Source organism: Chelon labrosus, assembly GCF_963514085.1.
Source record: "Chelon labrosus genome assembly, chromosome: 5".
In the NCBI taxonomy this organism is placed as follows: Eukaryota; Metazoa; Chordata; class Actinopteri; order Mugiliformes; family Mugilidae; genus Chelon; species Chelon labrosus.
Window position 1 is genome coordinate 4,639,882 of NC_140341.1, and position 14,102 is coordinate 4,653,983.

The 14,102-nt window shown below is 42.9% G+C and overlaps 1 protein-coding gene across 2 annotated transcripts in view; it reads left to right on the forward strand.

The window, feature by feature from the left end:
- Positions 1-14,102, forward strand: part of lrch1 (leucine-rich repeats and calponin homology (CH) domain containing 1) — a 92,036-nt gene that overhangs the window by 55,191 nt on the left and 22,743 nt on the right. The window contains exons 7-15 of one of the 2 annotated variants that reach the window (XM_084544677.1): positions 1,434-1,521; positions 2,693-2,798; positions 3,450-3,565; positions 5,839-5,909; positions 6,014-6,100; positions 6,295-6,372; positions 7,394-7,430; positions 10,057-10,129; positions 11,174-11,296. In XM_084544677.1, the coding sequence (XP_084400803.1) occupies positions 1,434-1,521; positions 2,693-2,798; positions 3,450-3,565; positions 5,839-5,909; positions 6,014-6,100; positions 6,295-6,372; positions 7,394-7,430; positions 10,057-10,129; positions 11,174-11,296 (779 nt within the window). The remainder of the gene's footprint in view (positions 1-1,433; positions 1,522-2,692; positions 2,799-3,449; positions 3,566-5,838; positions 5,910-6,013; positions 6,101-6,294; positions 6,373-7,393; positions 7,431-10,056; positions 10,130-11,173; positions 11,297-14,102) is intronic. The other variant, XM_084544678.1, reaches the window with a different exon arrangement.

Below are 14,102 nucleotides of genomic sequence, written 5' to 3' on the forward strand. Positions count from 1 at the left end.
TCGCTGTGTCTCACTTCAGAGGAGGCCCGAGAACAGATTGACGCTATTTTTAAAACTCCATTAACACAGCGACCCGAAAGAAAAACCAGCGCTCAGAACAGTCGGAGCACAGTGAGGCTCGGTTTACCGTCCAGCAGGAGGAAGTGTTTCTCTGCAGGTGCCCCACCAAAATAAAACAATCCAGGGATGTGTATTTTTAGCTCTGAGTGTCACCCCGCCCCACACACACAAATCCAGGCAGGTCATCTTACCTTTACACCCCCTGCAGAATTATTTTTAATCAATCTTTTGTCATTTATGGCTGGGCATCACTGCTTATTCCTGAGTCCTAATTCGATTAAATTCAGTGACACTTTCTTTGCTTTTGTGCAGTCTTTTTTCCTTGACATACTGTTTAAATTCAAATAAGGTGTCCCACATCAGCTTTAAGGCCTGATGGTGCACTCAGAGTTGGCGCTTCTGTCGTATTTTGAAACTCCATCGTGGTCTCTCGCACGACTAGTCATGGGAAACTAGTCCCTTGAGACCGCAGCGAGATTTCTAACAATAAGATGCAGGAAATAGCTTCAACTTTAAATAAATGATCCACATTTATAACGTCTGTCTCACACTTACATGCTTACACCCCCTATGGATGTTTCCGCACAGTTGTGGCATAGCTTTTGCATGCACCAATCAGCCACAACATTATGACCACTGACAGGAGAAGTGAATAACATCGACCGTCCTGTGACAGTTCAGTGTTCTGCTGGGAAACTTCTGGACCTGGTATTCATTGGTGTGGATGTTACTTAGACATGTAGCACCCACCTGGACCAGACCAGGCACCCCCACCCCATAGCAATGACACTCCTTGATGGCAGCAGCCATCCCCAGCAGGACGCAGCCACAAAAACACTTTAGGAACAACTAAAAAAATAACATGAAGAACAGCACAAGGTGTTGACCTGGCCTCCAAATTCACTAGATCCCAAACTGATCAGGTATCTGTGGGATGATCCACAGAGGCCCCTCCCCTCAAAGACCCGTTATGCCTGATCGGTGTGTATGGTGTAGTTTTCTGAATCTGAAGGATTTTTTTAATCAATCTTAGAATCCATTTCTGTAAACTGAGCCCTAAATACTTTTTTTTGTGAACCCTATACACCCGTCTCCTTTAGAGAGTGAAGGAAGGCGTCCCGTTCAGAGCGACATCAGCCAAATATCAAACTCGCGTCCGGTCGGCTGTTAAAAATCAAACGTGAGCAGGAAATCAGGATTTACTCAGCAGTGTGTGAATGAGGGAGGGAGGGATGTAGAGAAGGAGAGGGAGAGAGAGGGTGGGAGTTAGGCTTGTTCTCTTTTCCACTGTGGCTCTCTCGCCCCGCACACATACGTGCATCCACCTCCTGTGTGTGTGTGTCAGGTGTGTGACCTGTCTTGTGTGTCTACAGTGTGGAGGACATGGAGCAGCAGAAGAAGCAGGACAGCGACTCGGGCGTTGGCAGCGACAACGGAGACAAGAGACTGTCTGCCACTGAGGTACTGAGGGTGTGTGTGTGTGTCTCCGTGTGTGTCTCTGTGTGTGTCTCTGTGTGTCAATATATATATGCATGTATTTCTCATAATTGATGTCAGCATCCGGTTTGACCCGTGCAGAATCTTCCTCTCGTTTTGCACTCAGTTATTTCTGCAGCCACACATCTCGTCGGCGTATCCCGTCTGAGTGTAGTGACGTTAAAAGCTGGATTATTGTAGGAGTCACTTTAATTGCAGGAGACGCTTTAATCGTTTCATTCTCTTATGGACTTCTGCGTCGTCTGATCGCCTCATTCTAATTTAAGACATAACTGAAAAGCACGTTGTCAGTGCTGATGTTTGAACAAGACATTCAGAGCAATGATTCTATTTATAAAACCACGTAACTACAGAAATAAATCTTGTTTTATTTCATCGGAGCAGATGTCGGGGTTTTTAATAGTTAAAAAATAATAAATGATTGATGGTTAATAATTGTATTAGTTTTACTTGTAATAATTTCATAACTGAAACTTCTCAGGTAGATAAATAGATATTTTACAGATGGAAGTTCAGCGTACATTAGCATCATTACAGCAACAAAACCTTGTACTCTTACTCGCTTATTTTATTTATTCATTTTTCTACGCTTAGAGTAAGTTTGTTTCCTTTAGTTTAGTTCAGTTATATTTTAGTTGTGTGAAGGGAGCTTTCAAAGGAAGAATTTAACTTCTATGTGAAAATAAACCTCTTGAATCTTAGAGTATCAGTATAAGATATAAGAAAGTATGAAAATATAAGAATATAGACCGTATATTTAAGGGCATTTTTAAATGATTAATATGATGCCTGCGTAAAAAGAAAATGAGAAAAATGCAACAATAATTTTTTTTTCTGGTGTTTCTGCACTAACGTAAGCCTAATTAAGCCTAGTTATATATAATATAATAATGTAGTGTATTTTATTTTGGTTAATAAATCCCCCTGAATTTTGTACACTGGCCCTTTTAACAACAATTATATTCACGTTAATAAGACACATTTCCCCATTGCTTGACAAATAAAGGTTCTTCTTAATCTTTTTTCTTAAAGCAACAAATGTGCACAGTCAGTATTTCTTAAGTTAATATAATAATAAGTTCGTTGATCAGCTGGTCAGTCAGTCATTCATTCTTTTCTTATTCTTGGTTGTCAGCCATCAGATGAAGACAGTCTGAGCCTCAACGTACCGATGAGCCACATCACGGAGGAGGAGGGAATCGGCAAAGACGACTCCAGTGAACACATCAGCTCCCTGACGGGTACGAACGCAAACTCGTGCACGCATTTGCAGACACAGACGAACCCCTTCAAGCCTGCTGTCCCGTCCACAGGCCGCCTACCTGTGGCCTGACGATGCTCTGCGGGGAGGAGGTTTTTGCTTTTTTCCTAACCTGATGTCTGAGTGGATCTGGGCTGTTGAACTCTATTAGAGGAGAGCAGCAGCTCCCCGGACACACGGTTTAAATAGACTTCAATCAGCCTTAATTAGGTTAGCACAGATTGGAGGGGGGTGGGTCACATTCACTGAGCTGAATGAAAATAGTGCTAAATGGTAAATGGTGCTTTTTATGTGGCACTTTTCTACCTATTGATACTCAAAGCGCTTTACAGTCACAAGAGTGTTTCCCCACAAGATGTCCTGGCAAGACCCTGACCTGTTTTTAGTTTTACTGTCTCCTGTCTTAATAAAAGTCCCTAATTATGATCCTATCCCAACCATTAAAATCAATTTATACAGTCATTACTGTAATAGCGCTGATATTGGATTTAATGTCAAACTGCAGCAGCCGGTGCTGTTCATCTACATATGCATGATCTTATTCTACTAACTTTATTAGTTCCACTGATGTTCCACATAATGATTTTGGATTCCGTCGTCTGTATAACAGTTCACTTTCCCCCCACTGCAGCGGATCCAGCCTCCGACTCGGTGCGTCTGATCGAGGAGAGCCCTACGGAAGCCCTGAAGGACCAGTTCAACTTCAGAGACTCTGCCCTCAGCCCGCGCTTCCTCACCTACATGAAGGCAAGTCCTCCCTGAGGATAGAGCTCCTCCACCTCCTACGCCTCCTCTCTGGGGGCTCCGGTCGGTGATTATCAAAGATTGAAGCAGTAAAGGCTCACCTCATGAATAATGCCGCACTCAGAGGGAAGTTATGTAAATCCGCTACGTTCTCTGTGCCCCTTTATTCCAGCAATAGTTAAGGCTGCTACGTACTCCGCGTAGAGAAGTTTGTTCTTGCAGCCCTCGTTTGGGAGTTCTCGCAGCTTGTTCTCAACGCGTCAACCAGGCAGAACTTTGTTCGGCACTTCAATATCTTGTGAAGTATAAATGACCTGACCTAACCGAATTTTGTTCTTGTTCTCGCAGCCCTAGGTGCGAGAACAAATTTATCGCTTCTCGCAGAGTATGTAACAAACTTTAGTCTGTCTTAATAAATGCTACTAATTATGATGCTATCCCAACTAATAAAAACTATTTATACAGTATATGAAATGTCTGCACATAAAATAAGAGCATGTGCGTGTCGGTGAAATATATGTGAGATTAAATAAGGTTGTTTAAATAAAGTTGATTAAATAATCAGCGAATAAATCGAATTTATAGTTAACAGTTGTCTTTCACTCGAACCTTGCTAACTGCCGCTTTTAGCGCATCTGGAGGAAACGACTCCAGTTAAAACGTTAAAAGCTAGTTCACGTTACGTCTGGAGTCGTTTCCTCCAAGTTTTGACCAACTCTTTAAATGGTTGTAAATCTCCCACTGGTAAGTTAAGTTAGTAAGTTAAGTTGACAAGTTAGTTAGTTGCTCGCAGTTGTCAACCAAATAGTAATTCAAAAAGCGCGCTTTCCTGCCAATATGGCGTTGTTGTGATTGTTGGTGCACAGTGACGTCAGCTACTGGAGCTCTACAGGAAGCAGTACTGTCCATTTCTAGCAGATGACCTGACGCGATGTTACACCTGTCTCCTGTGACTCTAGTAGCGTCTTCTAATTTGTAATTAACACAAACCCACATCAGTCTCCTGTTTTTATTGAGGACCGGAGACACCTTCGGATGTGTGTTGGTGGTAGGTTGGGACCGAGTCAAAGCTGAGGCCTCACAGCTTATTATTCGAGGTTTTACAGAGTAGAGAGAGTGTCCTGTTATAGACGGTTACGTCACTCTGAGCCTGTGTGTCACTGGGGAGTCTCAGCTGTGACCAAATAAGGACTCGACACAAAACAAAGAGCCGAGCGGCTCTGATGATGTTGGTCCATTCAGGAGCTGGCTGTAGAGTGATGAACTGGGCTGTCATGTGATTTGGTACCTGTTCTTGTCCAGTTGTGTGCAGTTGTTTTATTTTTTTTCAGGCTTTCAGTTTGACCTCCAGTTAAAGTGGTTTTGATGTTACCAGTTTGTCGCGTAATCTTGTTTCTTGAGCCTCTGTTGTGTAACTCTGCTTCTACGTCGCAGCAGTTAACTTAATATCGGTCTAAGGGTCTAAGGACAAAACTACAAAAGGCAGAGCACAAGTTTTAATTGTGTGCATTTTCTTTTGATAGTCACAGAAATAGTAGCGTGGGGGTTAGCACTGATGCCTCACAGCCAGAAGGTTCTAATCAATCAACCGACTGGTTCCTTTCTGTGTGGAGTTTGCATGTTCTCCCTGTGTCTGCGTGGGTTCTCTCCAGGTACTCCAGCTTCCTCCCACAGTCCAAAGACATGCTGGTTAGGTTCATTGGTGATTCTAAATTGGCCGTAGGTGTCCAGGGTGTACCTCGTCCCAATGACAGCTGGGATAGGCTCCAGCCCCGTCACAAGCCTTCACAGGACAAGCAGTTCCAGAAGATGAATGAATGAATGAATGAATCACAGAAATAATACAAGTTGCAGGTGTTTAATTTAATGCCTGCAACATTTTGGTTTTGGGTTCCTTGGCGTCACGTGCAACGAAATTGAAACCTGCACTCCTCCTTAGTGCAAACAGCAAACAACTCAAAAAGCATACAAATATTATAGGTATAAAAGTAAGACTAAGACTTTATAAACTTAAACTACTCACACCAGACATTTCTTGTTAGGGACACCGTACATACAGATAAACACCAAACAGTGACTGAGCGTCTGGAAGAGTCTAGTGAAGAATGGAGGATTGAGGGAACAGATAAAAGACTCGATGTTTCACTGCCCTGATTGTACTGGAGGGGGGATAGTGGTAACATCTCTGCATACCGGCCAATGGCTGAGCGAGGCCGCGGGTCACGTGACGGCTGCAGTTGGTGCTGATGTGCGTCTGTGTTTGTTTGTGTGCGCAGGGTCGGACGGCGGCAGACTTCGACGAGCCCCTCAGGATAGAAGAAGACGCGCACTGGCCGACAGAGCAAAAGTGAGTTCATCAGCTCCTGTAGTAACATAAAGACTTCAACTGTCCTTCAGGTAATATTGTCATTGTCGGATATTTACTCATCAGGTGTGTTTTTGCGGTTGCAGGTCAAAGGTCACAAGGAGCACAGAGCTCCACATTGACATGATCAATCAACTGAAAGAGGCCGTGGAGCTGCTGCAGGACCCCAGCAGGTGAGGAAGGTTTAGCTAGTGTTGGTTTCAAAAATGTGCCTTTACCTTACGTCGAATTTCAGCCGTCAGCGTTCGGTAATCAGAATCTGTTAACGCGGTTTCTAAGACGTCCTGCTGTGCTGCAGACAAGCAAAAAGGGAAACTGAACGTTGGCATGATTTTAATTGTTTAACCCGATTTCTTTTGTGGATCAGAGTGAACGCCGAGCACGAGGATCTGTCCGGAGTCCAGCTCTACCCGGTGGAGCTGGTCACAGTGGAGGAGGCGCTCAGGTAAGATTCCATGCGTCTGTGTGTCTTTACCCCTCGTTACCTGGGAGTACGGCTTTGACCCGCCTTCAAGGACAGGAAACGTCTGTGCACTCGACCTCCCTGAAAAGCATTAATCCAAGGAGGAGAGAGGCCTTTCTCTACGAGGAGTGAAACACAGTGAGACGTAAAAACCCTGATGAGTGCTGACTTAAGCCCTGTTTGCATGGGATTAGTTTTACCTGGAGACGTCATGTGATTCAGAAACGTCTGCGTTTCGTGAGGCGCATTCGCACGGGATAAACAAACTCTGCTCGATTTAATGATTTCATCCGTCTAGATGGGTGAACGGGTCGGCGACAACTTGACTTTGCACATCTGTCCAGACTTTGATTTACAGCACATACTTCACAATTGCTAAAGTCACAAAAAGCAGAAAAAAGCCGCGAAACAAACAAAGGTCTTGAAAAAGTAAAAACGCCCCCGCATGAATCGCAGAGATGTCGATTCGCGCTGGATTAGTATTATCACAGGACCTCTGTGTTACGAGAAATAGACGACCTCGGCTATTATTACAAATTACCGGAGGTCCCCAGATCCCCCAGATGAAGTCCTGTGCGAGTAGGGCTTTACTTGCTGCTGTCAAACAGTTAAAGCCAAAAATCTTTTTCTCTGACGGCTTCCTGACTTTTCTTTTGAGCTCATTAGTGGCAGCTGCTGTTGACTTGACTATCCTGCAGTAAAAACACCTGTCTTCATGAATGAATTTATCCATGGATTGATGCTACATACTGAAGTCTTCAAAAACACCTGCAGTTTAAACTGGGCTAACCAAATATGTTTGGTGCTGGCTGAAAACACTCGCTAGCCCAGTGACATTAAATCCACAATCAGCTCAGAGGAGAAGACCAGGTTACAGTGAAGCCAGTCAAAGACAGTTTGATTGTTACAGTTTACGAGTTACGATTGAGTTGCATTTGTATTAATTATCAACGTGCATAGTCTAGATTTTGACCTTTATTTGTGTCTTCCTCTTTCTCCTCAGTTGGCAGGACAGTGATGACGGCGCCACAACACCAAAGGTACAGTGAAGCACAACGTTTCTGGCATTTCCTTGAGTCGACACACACCGCACAAAACAGCAGGCTGTCGTCTGCGTACATGATTGTAGTCGAAGCCAAATTGCACTGAAACTGTGTAAGACAAGAATTAAGCTACATTAAACTTGATGGTGCTTCTCATCTGCACTTTGTTTAGTGTAAACTTCAGTTTATTGAAGTGTTTGATTAGTGGAAAAACTGACACTTGGCAAATAGATCATCGAACTCTCACACTTTATAGTACAACACAACAAGAGCAGTCATTTCTGTTGATTAGTCACTTTCTTCTTTTGAATCTATCGGGGCTCTTAAGTTTTAAACGTTTTAAATTTCTGCACATTGTGGCTTAAAGTATGAATCTCTGCAGATTGGAACCACCTCCAGTTGGGATAGGCTAGTAAACAAAAAGCTGGAGGGAATCTACAAAACAAAACCCATTTGCAGAGAAACAAAAATGATCGTGTTAGTAATGCGGCAAAAATAGAAATGAAACCGGAAGTTCCAGATTTTGTTGCAGAAGTAAGGAAACCTCACTAAAGGTTGTAACACGCTCCGTGAGAAGCAAGAAATCTGTTCTCATTCCTAGGGCTACGAGAACAAGAACAAAGTTGGTTCTGGTCTGGTCTGGTCAGGTCATTTATACTTCACGAGAAAGCAGTGATGTGGCAAACACAGACCATAAAATGTTAACAAAATCTCAGCATTTTTTTTAAAAATTATCTAATTTTGTTCAATCTGCATTTATGTTTTCTGTGGCTCGACGTTTAAACATCACAAGGAGGCGAATCTATAATGATGTTGAGGGGTTGTGGGTAGTTCAAAGATGCTGAATCCAGCGTTGTGAAAGCTCAAACAAAGGAGAAAATAAAGCCTATTAACTTTATCACCATAATTGTAATGTCTTCTTAGCGATAAATGATAAGCACCACATGCTTTTCTCATAATTACACGCTCTTAGAGTGTTTCAATTTAATTATTGGATCTGCCCACTTGGAGGTGCCTCCAGTCTGCAGATAGACAACACTCTTTAGTAGCTGAATACTTATAAACGACTTCTGTCTTTAGAAATGTGTAGTAAAGCCTGTAAGTATGGAAGTGACAGAGAAAACTTACGGCCTAAACGTTTGATGCGTTCTGTAGCAGCACATGGAGGAAGGTGGCTATGAGTTCCAGAAGAAGAGACAGATGATTCTAGAGAAGGCCAGGTTTGAGGCCCAGCTTGCATGCCGCGAGTATGAGTGGCATATGTCAATCCAGGTAAAAACGTGGCAGCAGACCACCGGTTGTAGGCTCTGCCCCCCGGCCCGTCAGAGTGAGCTTCAGCAGTGAACCCGACGTCTTTCACTCGTGTGTCTGTTTGCAGTGAGTTTACTGTGTTACCCGGCAGACAAACCACACTGAGCTTTTCACATGTGTCTCATTTCATATGGCAGCTAGTTGCACATGTGAACAGTGTGGGAACATGTGTCTGTGCGAATCGTCACTCTGCGCGACCAGTTGGAATAAATTGACAGATTCCTGTGTTGCATGTTAGTGTGTAAAGTCTCATCTGCAGAACTGGCTGTGATTTGGGGTCTTTATGTGTTGATTGTTTTAGAGTCAATGCTGTCTGAGAGTTGCAATGTCATAAAAAAAAAGAATTTGTACCATATAGTAATTAAGTGTCTTAAATAGAAAGATAAGGCACAGTATGGAATCCAGTGCTTCATGTTTAAATGCAAAGCTTTATCCCTGGAGTGTGTGTGTGTTTTTATTAGGGCTGTCAATAGATCACCTTCAGACTTGCTCTGGGGGTTTCAGGCCTGGTTTCAGACCGGATGTTGTAAAGCGTCTTGAGACAATTTGTATTGTTTGATGCTATATAAATAAAAATTTAATTGAAAATTGAATTAAATGATTTAATCGCGATTAATCGCATGATATCCATAGTTAACACGCGATTTAAGGTTTTTTCTTTATGTTTTAAATGTACCTTAAAGGAATATTTTTAAGTTTTTATTAGTCTTATCAACATGACAGTGGACAAATATTATTGTTTTATGCAAATTGAAAATTTAATTAAAATACTTTATTGCGATTAATCACACGATATCAATATTTAACACGCGATTAAAGTTTTTTTCTTTGTTTTAAATGTACCTTAAAAAAATATGTTAACTTTTTATTAGTCTTATCAACATGAGAGTGGACAAATATTCTTGTGTTATGCAAATATAAGTTAATGTAATCGAAAATGACAGGACGAAACTCGAAAACAGGGACAAATACTTTCGAGAATATTGTTGTCTTTTCCGCTTGCCAGCTTTCTTCTTCTTCTGCTTCGTTTTGCGATACTTGGCAGTTTTGACCTTACAGGCAACTGCCCTCTGCATATGATATCTGCTGCTTTCAACAGCGTTACTGCTGCTTTAATCACTTCCTGATTTCTCAAACTACTGCTGAAACGGAATTTACATTATTAACGTGTTCAGTTTGACAGCCCTAGTCATTTGTGAGTCTCCGTGTCTTAAGAAACAAATAATGTACATGAAGCACAGGGCAGAGATTGTCCAGCATCTGTTGAGTGAATCAAATAAAAACATTCTCGTGTCTCTTTCTGTTGCTGCAGCGAGATGACAGATCTCCAGCCGGCGGACCTCCATCCTTCTCAAGCCCACCCTTCGGACTGAAGCCCCGCTCAGGTGAGTTGGGTCAGATACCTGGACTACAGGGTCTTCAGGCTAACAGTGGGGAAAACGAAATGTGTTTTTCTTAACCTGCTGGTTGCTCTGTATCAGTAGAGAATGGTAATGAGGGTAACTCTGGCAGATATCGATCACGGTGCTGCCTACCTGACAAACCACCTGACTCAAGCTGCCAGGATTTCACCATCATATGGGCACTGTGATTCAAACTGAGTTCATTTAAGTTGATCAGTTAGCATAAAATCCAACCGCATACGTTAGAAATTAGAAAATCTTGCACTAACATTTATTTGCACAACTTGTATTGATTCAAAAACCCTGAAAACATAATTTCCAGAGGTGGCTAAAATCTAGATTCACCCACAGCTTCGCGTACGGGCAAACTTTGGATTCAAATGTTAAACGCAGCTTCGTTGCCACTGCCTGTGCGCTTATAGTTAAGTTCAGCCTCCTGCTTGATTTATTTATTTATTTATTTTTGGCCTTTTTGGAGTTGGAAACCATCCCGCTTTGGTTTGCTAGCTGTTACCAGTCCGCGGAGCGTTGCTAACCGAATGATGCTAACATGATGCTAACAGCATGTCAAGGTGTAACGTGAAATGCCACTAATCTTTATTTTGTTTTGTGTTGTGTGTTGTCATTTCGTTGTATTCCTCCTTTCAAAATTTTTCTGATTTACCCGTTTGTTTTTTTTTATTTGGCACTTTTTTTATTATTTTTTTATTTCTCCTGCATGAACGGTAAAATCACAAACCCATCTGGTCTGACTGCCTGCCTTTATGAATCAATATCTGCTTTATTGATTCCTTATAAACCAATATTTCCGGATCTTTCTCCTGGTGATTTTGGTGTTTTTCTTTCGGGGGTGGGGGCCGGGGTTTGTTTTTCCGTGGAATGATCTTTGCCTTGCTGTACTTGGTTCACCTTGGATACCACCCTCCCTCCTCCTCCTCCTCCTCCACCACCACCACCACCTTCTTCCTGCACTACACTCGGCCCTCACTTCCTGCGTCTCTGACCACTCCCCTCACCTGGTTGTAGCCCCGCCCTCGCTGCCCTGCTCGCCCCCACCTTCCTGTCTCGACCCCTCCCTCCTCCCACAGGCCTCGCCCCTCCGTAGGGATACATCTCGTAGCCATGACGACGGAGGCATGCACAGCCGCGGTAGGTCCCACCTTTTTCCGCTAACCGGCTAGATCACACACACCTGGAACTTCTCCACCAGGTGTTTCTCTTCAGAGCTGAAGAAAGTCTGGGATGTTTCTCTCTAACTTAACGTGTTCTTGACTTTCAAGATGTTAAAAGATCTTAAATTTAATTTCGTATAGTCTTAAATATTGTCTCTTTCCCGCTGTTTATCTTTTCTTTGGTCTGTTCTTTGGTCCACACCTCTTAGCCTTATATTTTACAGCTAAATCCAGCTAATGTTTAGCGTATTTATACAAGAATTATTGTTATTTACAGCTGGAAAGGTGATGTCTTAACAAATAGGCCTTGAAAAGGTCCAGTTTAGTTCTTCAAATCATTCTTTGTTTGCTTTTTTGATAACCAGTTGCAGCGTCCAGTTAAATGAAGTAATTTGGCATTATGGGTTTTCTTGCTGATGGCTAGATGAGAATAGCCTGGCATGGCCGTGACTCTGATAACACGACACTTGGATTTCATTTTGGAGTGTGCTTCAGCCTATACAGAGGAAGATACACCTCAAGATGAAACTGGACGGTCCTCCAACTGCTTAGAGGCATTTAGTTGTAAACAAATTGAACTCAGTGGTGCTCAGATCTTCGCCAGAGCATAATCAGTTCCCAGCGGAGAGACTTCAGACCAACTTTCCGCTGCAAAACGTTTTGTGAATCAGGGAAGTCGGGCCGGTTTCCAGGCTAAGATGAGAAGGCTGACACCATACTTACGTCTTCATGCTAAATAAGGAGCTACAGCCAAGAGCCAATTAGCTTAGCATAGTTTAAAAGACTGGAAACAAGGGTTAAATGGTAGCCTATGTGCAAAGGTTAAAAGAAATCCACAAACTTTTCTTCAGGGACGTACTGTAGAAGGTAGCGTCCCTAATTTTACTGATGTTAGAATATTGTCTCTTTTAATATTATAATTTAAATTCACCAAACCAGTATTATACTCCAATCTAGTGGCCAGTGAGGTATAGACATTGAGTCTGCGTCAAAGGAAACCATCACTGATTTAATTATACACCAACCCAACGTAGCAAACAACACATAAAAAGTCAAAAATCAAATGAGATACTAAAAGAAACTCTTGAGCTGCTCCACAGCTCTTTAGCTCAGCGGGATGGATATCCAGTGTTGAGGACCTGAGAGTCCTGCTGCAGCAGAGATCAAATCTGGAGTTGCACAAGACAAGACATGACCACATGAGGACTTGGTCAAAAAGCTTGGTTGCAGCGTTTTGGACCACTTGAGGTCTTGTTAAAGCAGGTGCAATGCACGCATTAATAATGTCCTCTAATTTCATCAAGTGGCAAGCCTATCATCTTGTTTTGAGGAACTTTTCTTTTGCGTCTTGTCCAACTGTGACTCACTAGCTCCTCCTGTTGGTGTGGAGGTTCACAGCAATACATCGAGTCCTGCTTCAAAGTTGCCTCAGACCACGTCAGGGTGTTTCAGATTAGCTGCTGTGTGTCTGTGTGTGTGCGGTAGCTGCAGACTCTGATCAAACAGGAGCTTCGCCACGCTCTGCTTTCATCTCCAGCTGTTCATGAGCGTGTGGCGGCTGTAGAGGAACAGGCGGACGCGGTAGCAGACTCGACTTGTGTGTGTTATTACAGAGCAGTCAAAAACACACACGTGTGTGTAATTTAAAGATTCTGAAAAGGAGTAAATGCAGGGTTTGTGAAAATCCTGAAAAGTCTGAAATGTACATTCTTTGATGTGAATATTTCAGTTGGTGTAGTGTACAGAGCTTAATATCTAAAACAAAGACAACTGGACTTCAAACAAGTCTTTAAACTAGTCCAGTTGTCTTTGTTTTACATGGATGTTCGAGGATTTCCAGACAAAGCTTAATGCATTGATCTTCTGACACTGCTTCGGTTATGACTGATGTAGTTTTTAGAGCACCGCCCCCATTCAGCGTTGCCAGATTGGGCGGTTCTGAATTTTATTTCGCAGCTAAAAATAGAGCTGGGCGGTTGAAGAAAAATTGTGCAAATGCTTGTTTGAACTGAAACCAATGTGCATTTTACTCCTCCCAAGACTGTGTGTGTGTGTGTGTGTGTGTGTGTGTGTGTCCATCCACAAGAAGACTGAATGTGCACTACTTCCTTACGCTGCTTCCTAAAGATCAGTAGAATTACATGACGTCACCAGATGGCTTTGTAGTAGCCAAATGTGAGGAGCTGTGGTGCTTGGCTGCTGCAGTCTGTTGCTGGATGACTCCCGTTCTTTGGCTGAATTGCTTTTTACGACAGGCTACGCAAATGTGAGCAATCTGGGTGGTCGAAGTACCAAACGAAATGTCGAAAGTCTAATATTTTTTTGTGCTTTTTTGGCTGGAAAACATCAACTGTATCTGGCAACACTGGCCTCTTTAGAAAGCGTCAGTCTCCATGATTTAATCCTGACTCTTTCTCTTAGCTCTGATGCCATATTTCTCTCTATCGCAGTCGGCAACGTACTGCTGGAAACTTGAGGCAGAGCCATGTCTCGATCAGTTGACTGCTGGTTGATTTAGTTGAACGAGCCTCCGATGAGTTTGTTTAATCAGTTTCAACAAGTCTTAATTGGTTCCTTTTAAGTGCATATTCTTATTTTTTGCGTGGTTTATGCTACTGCGTCAATTTGACGCCGTGGCTACAGCAACAGTCTAGACCCTAACGCCGTACCCTGACGTGCACCTCCTCAGAAATGTAACCGTGCATCGTGGCGACGTAGACGACAAGAGCTGTGACTGGTCCACTCGGTAGTAGCAGTATTTCCGCTTTAGCATTTCCGGCAGT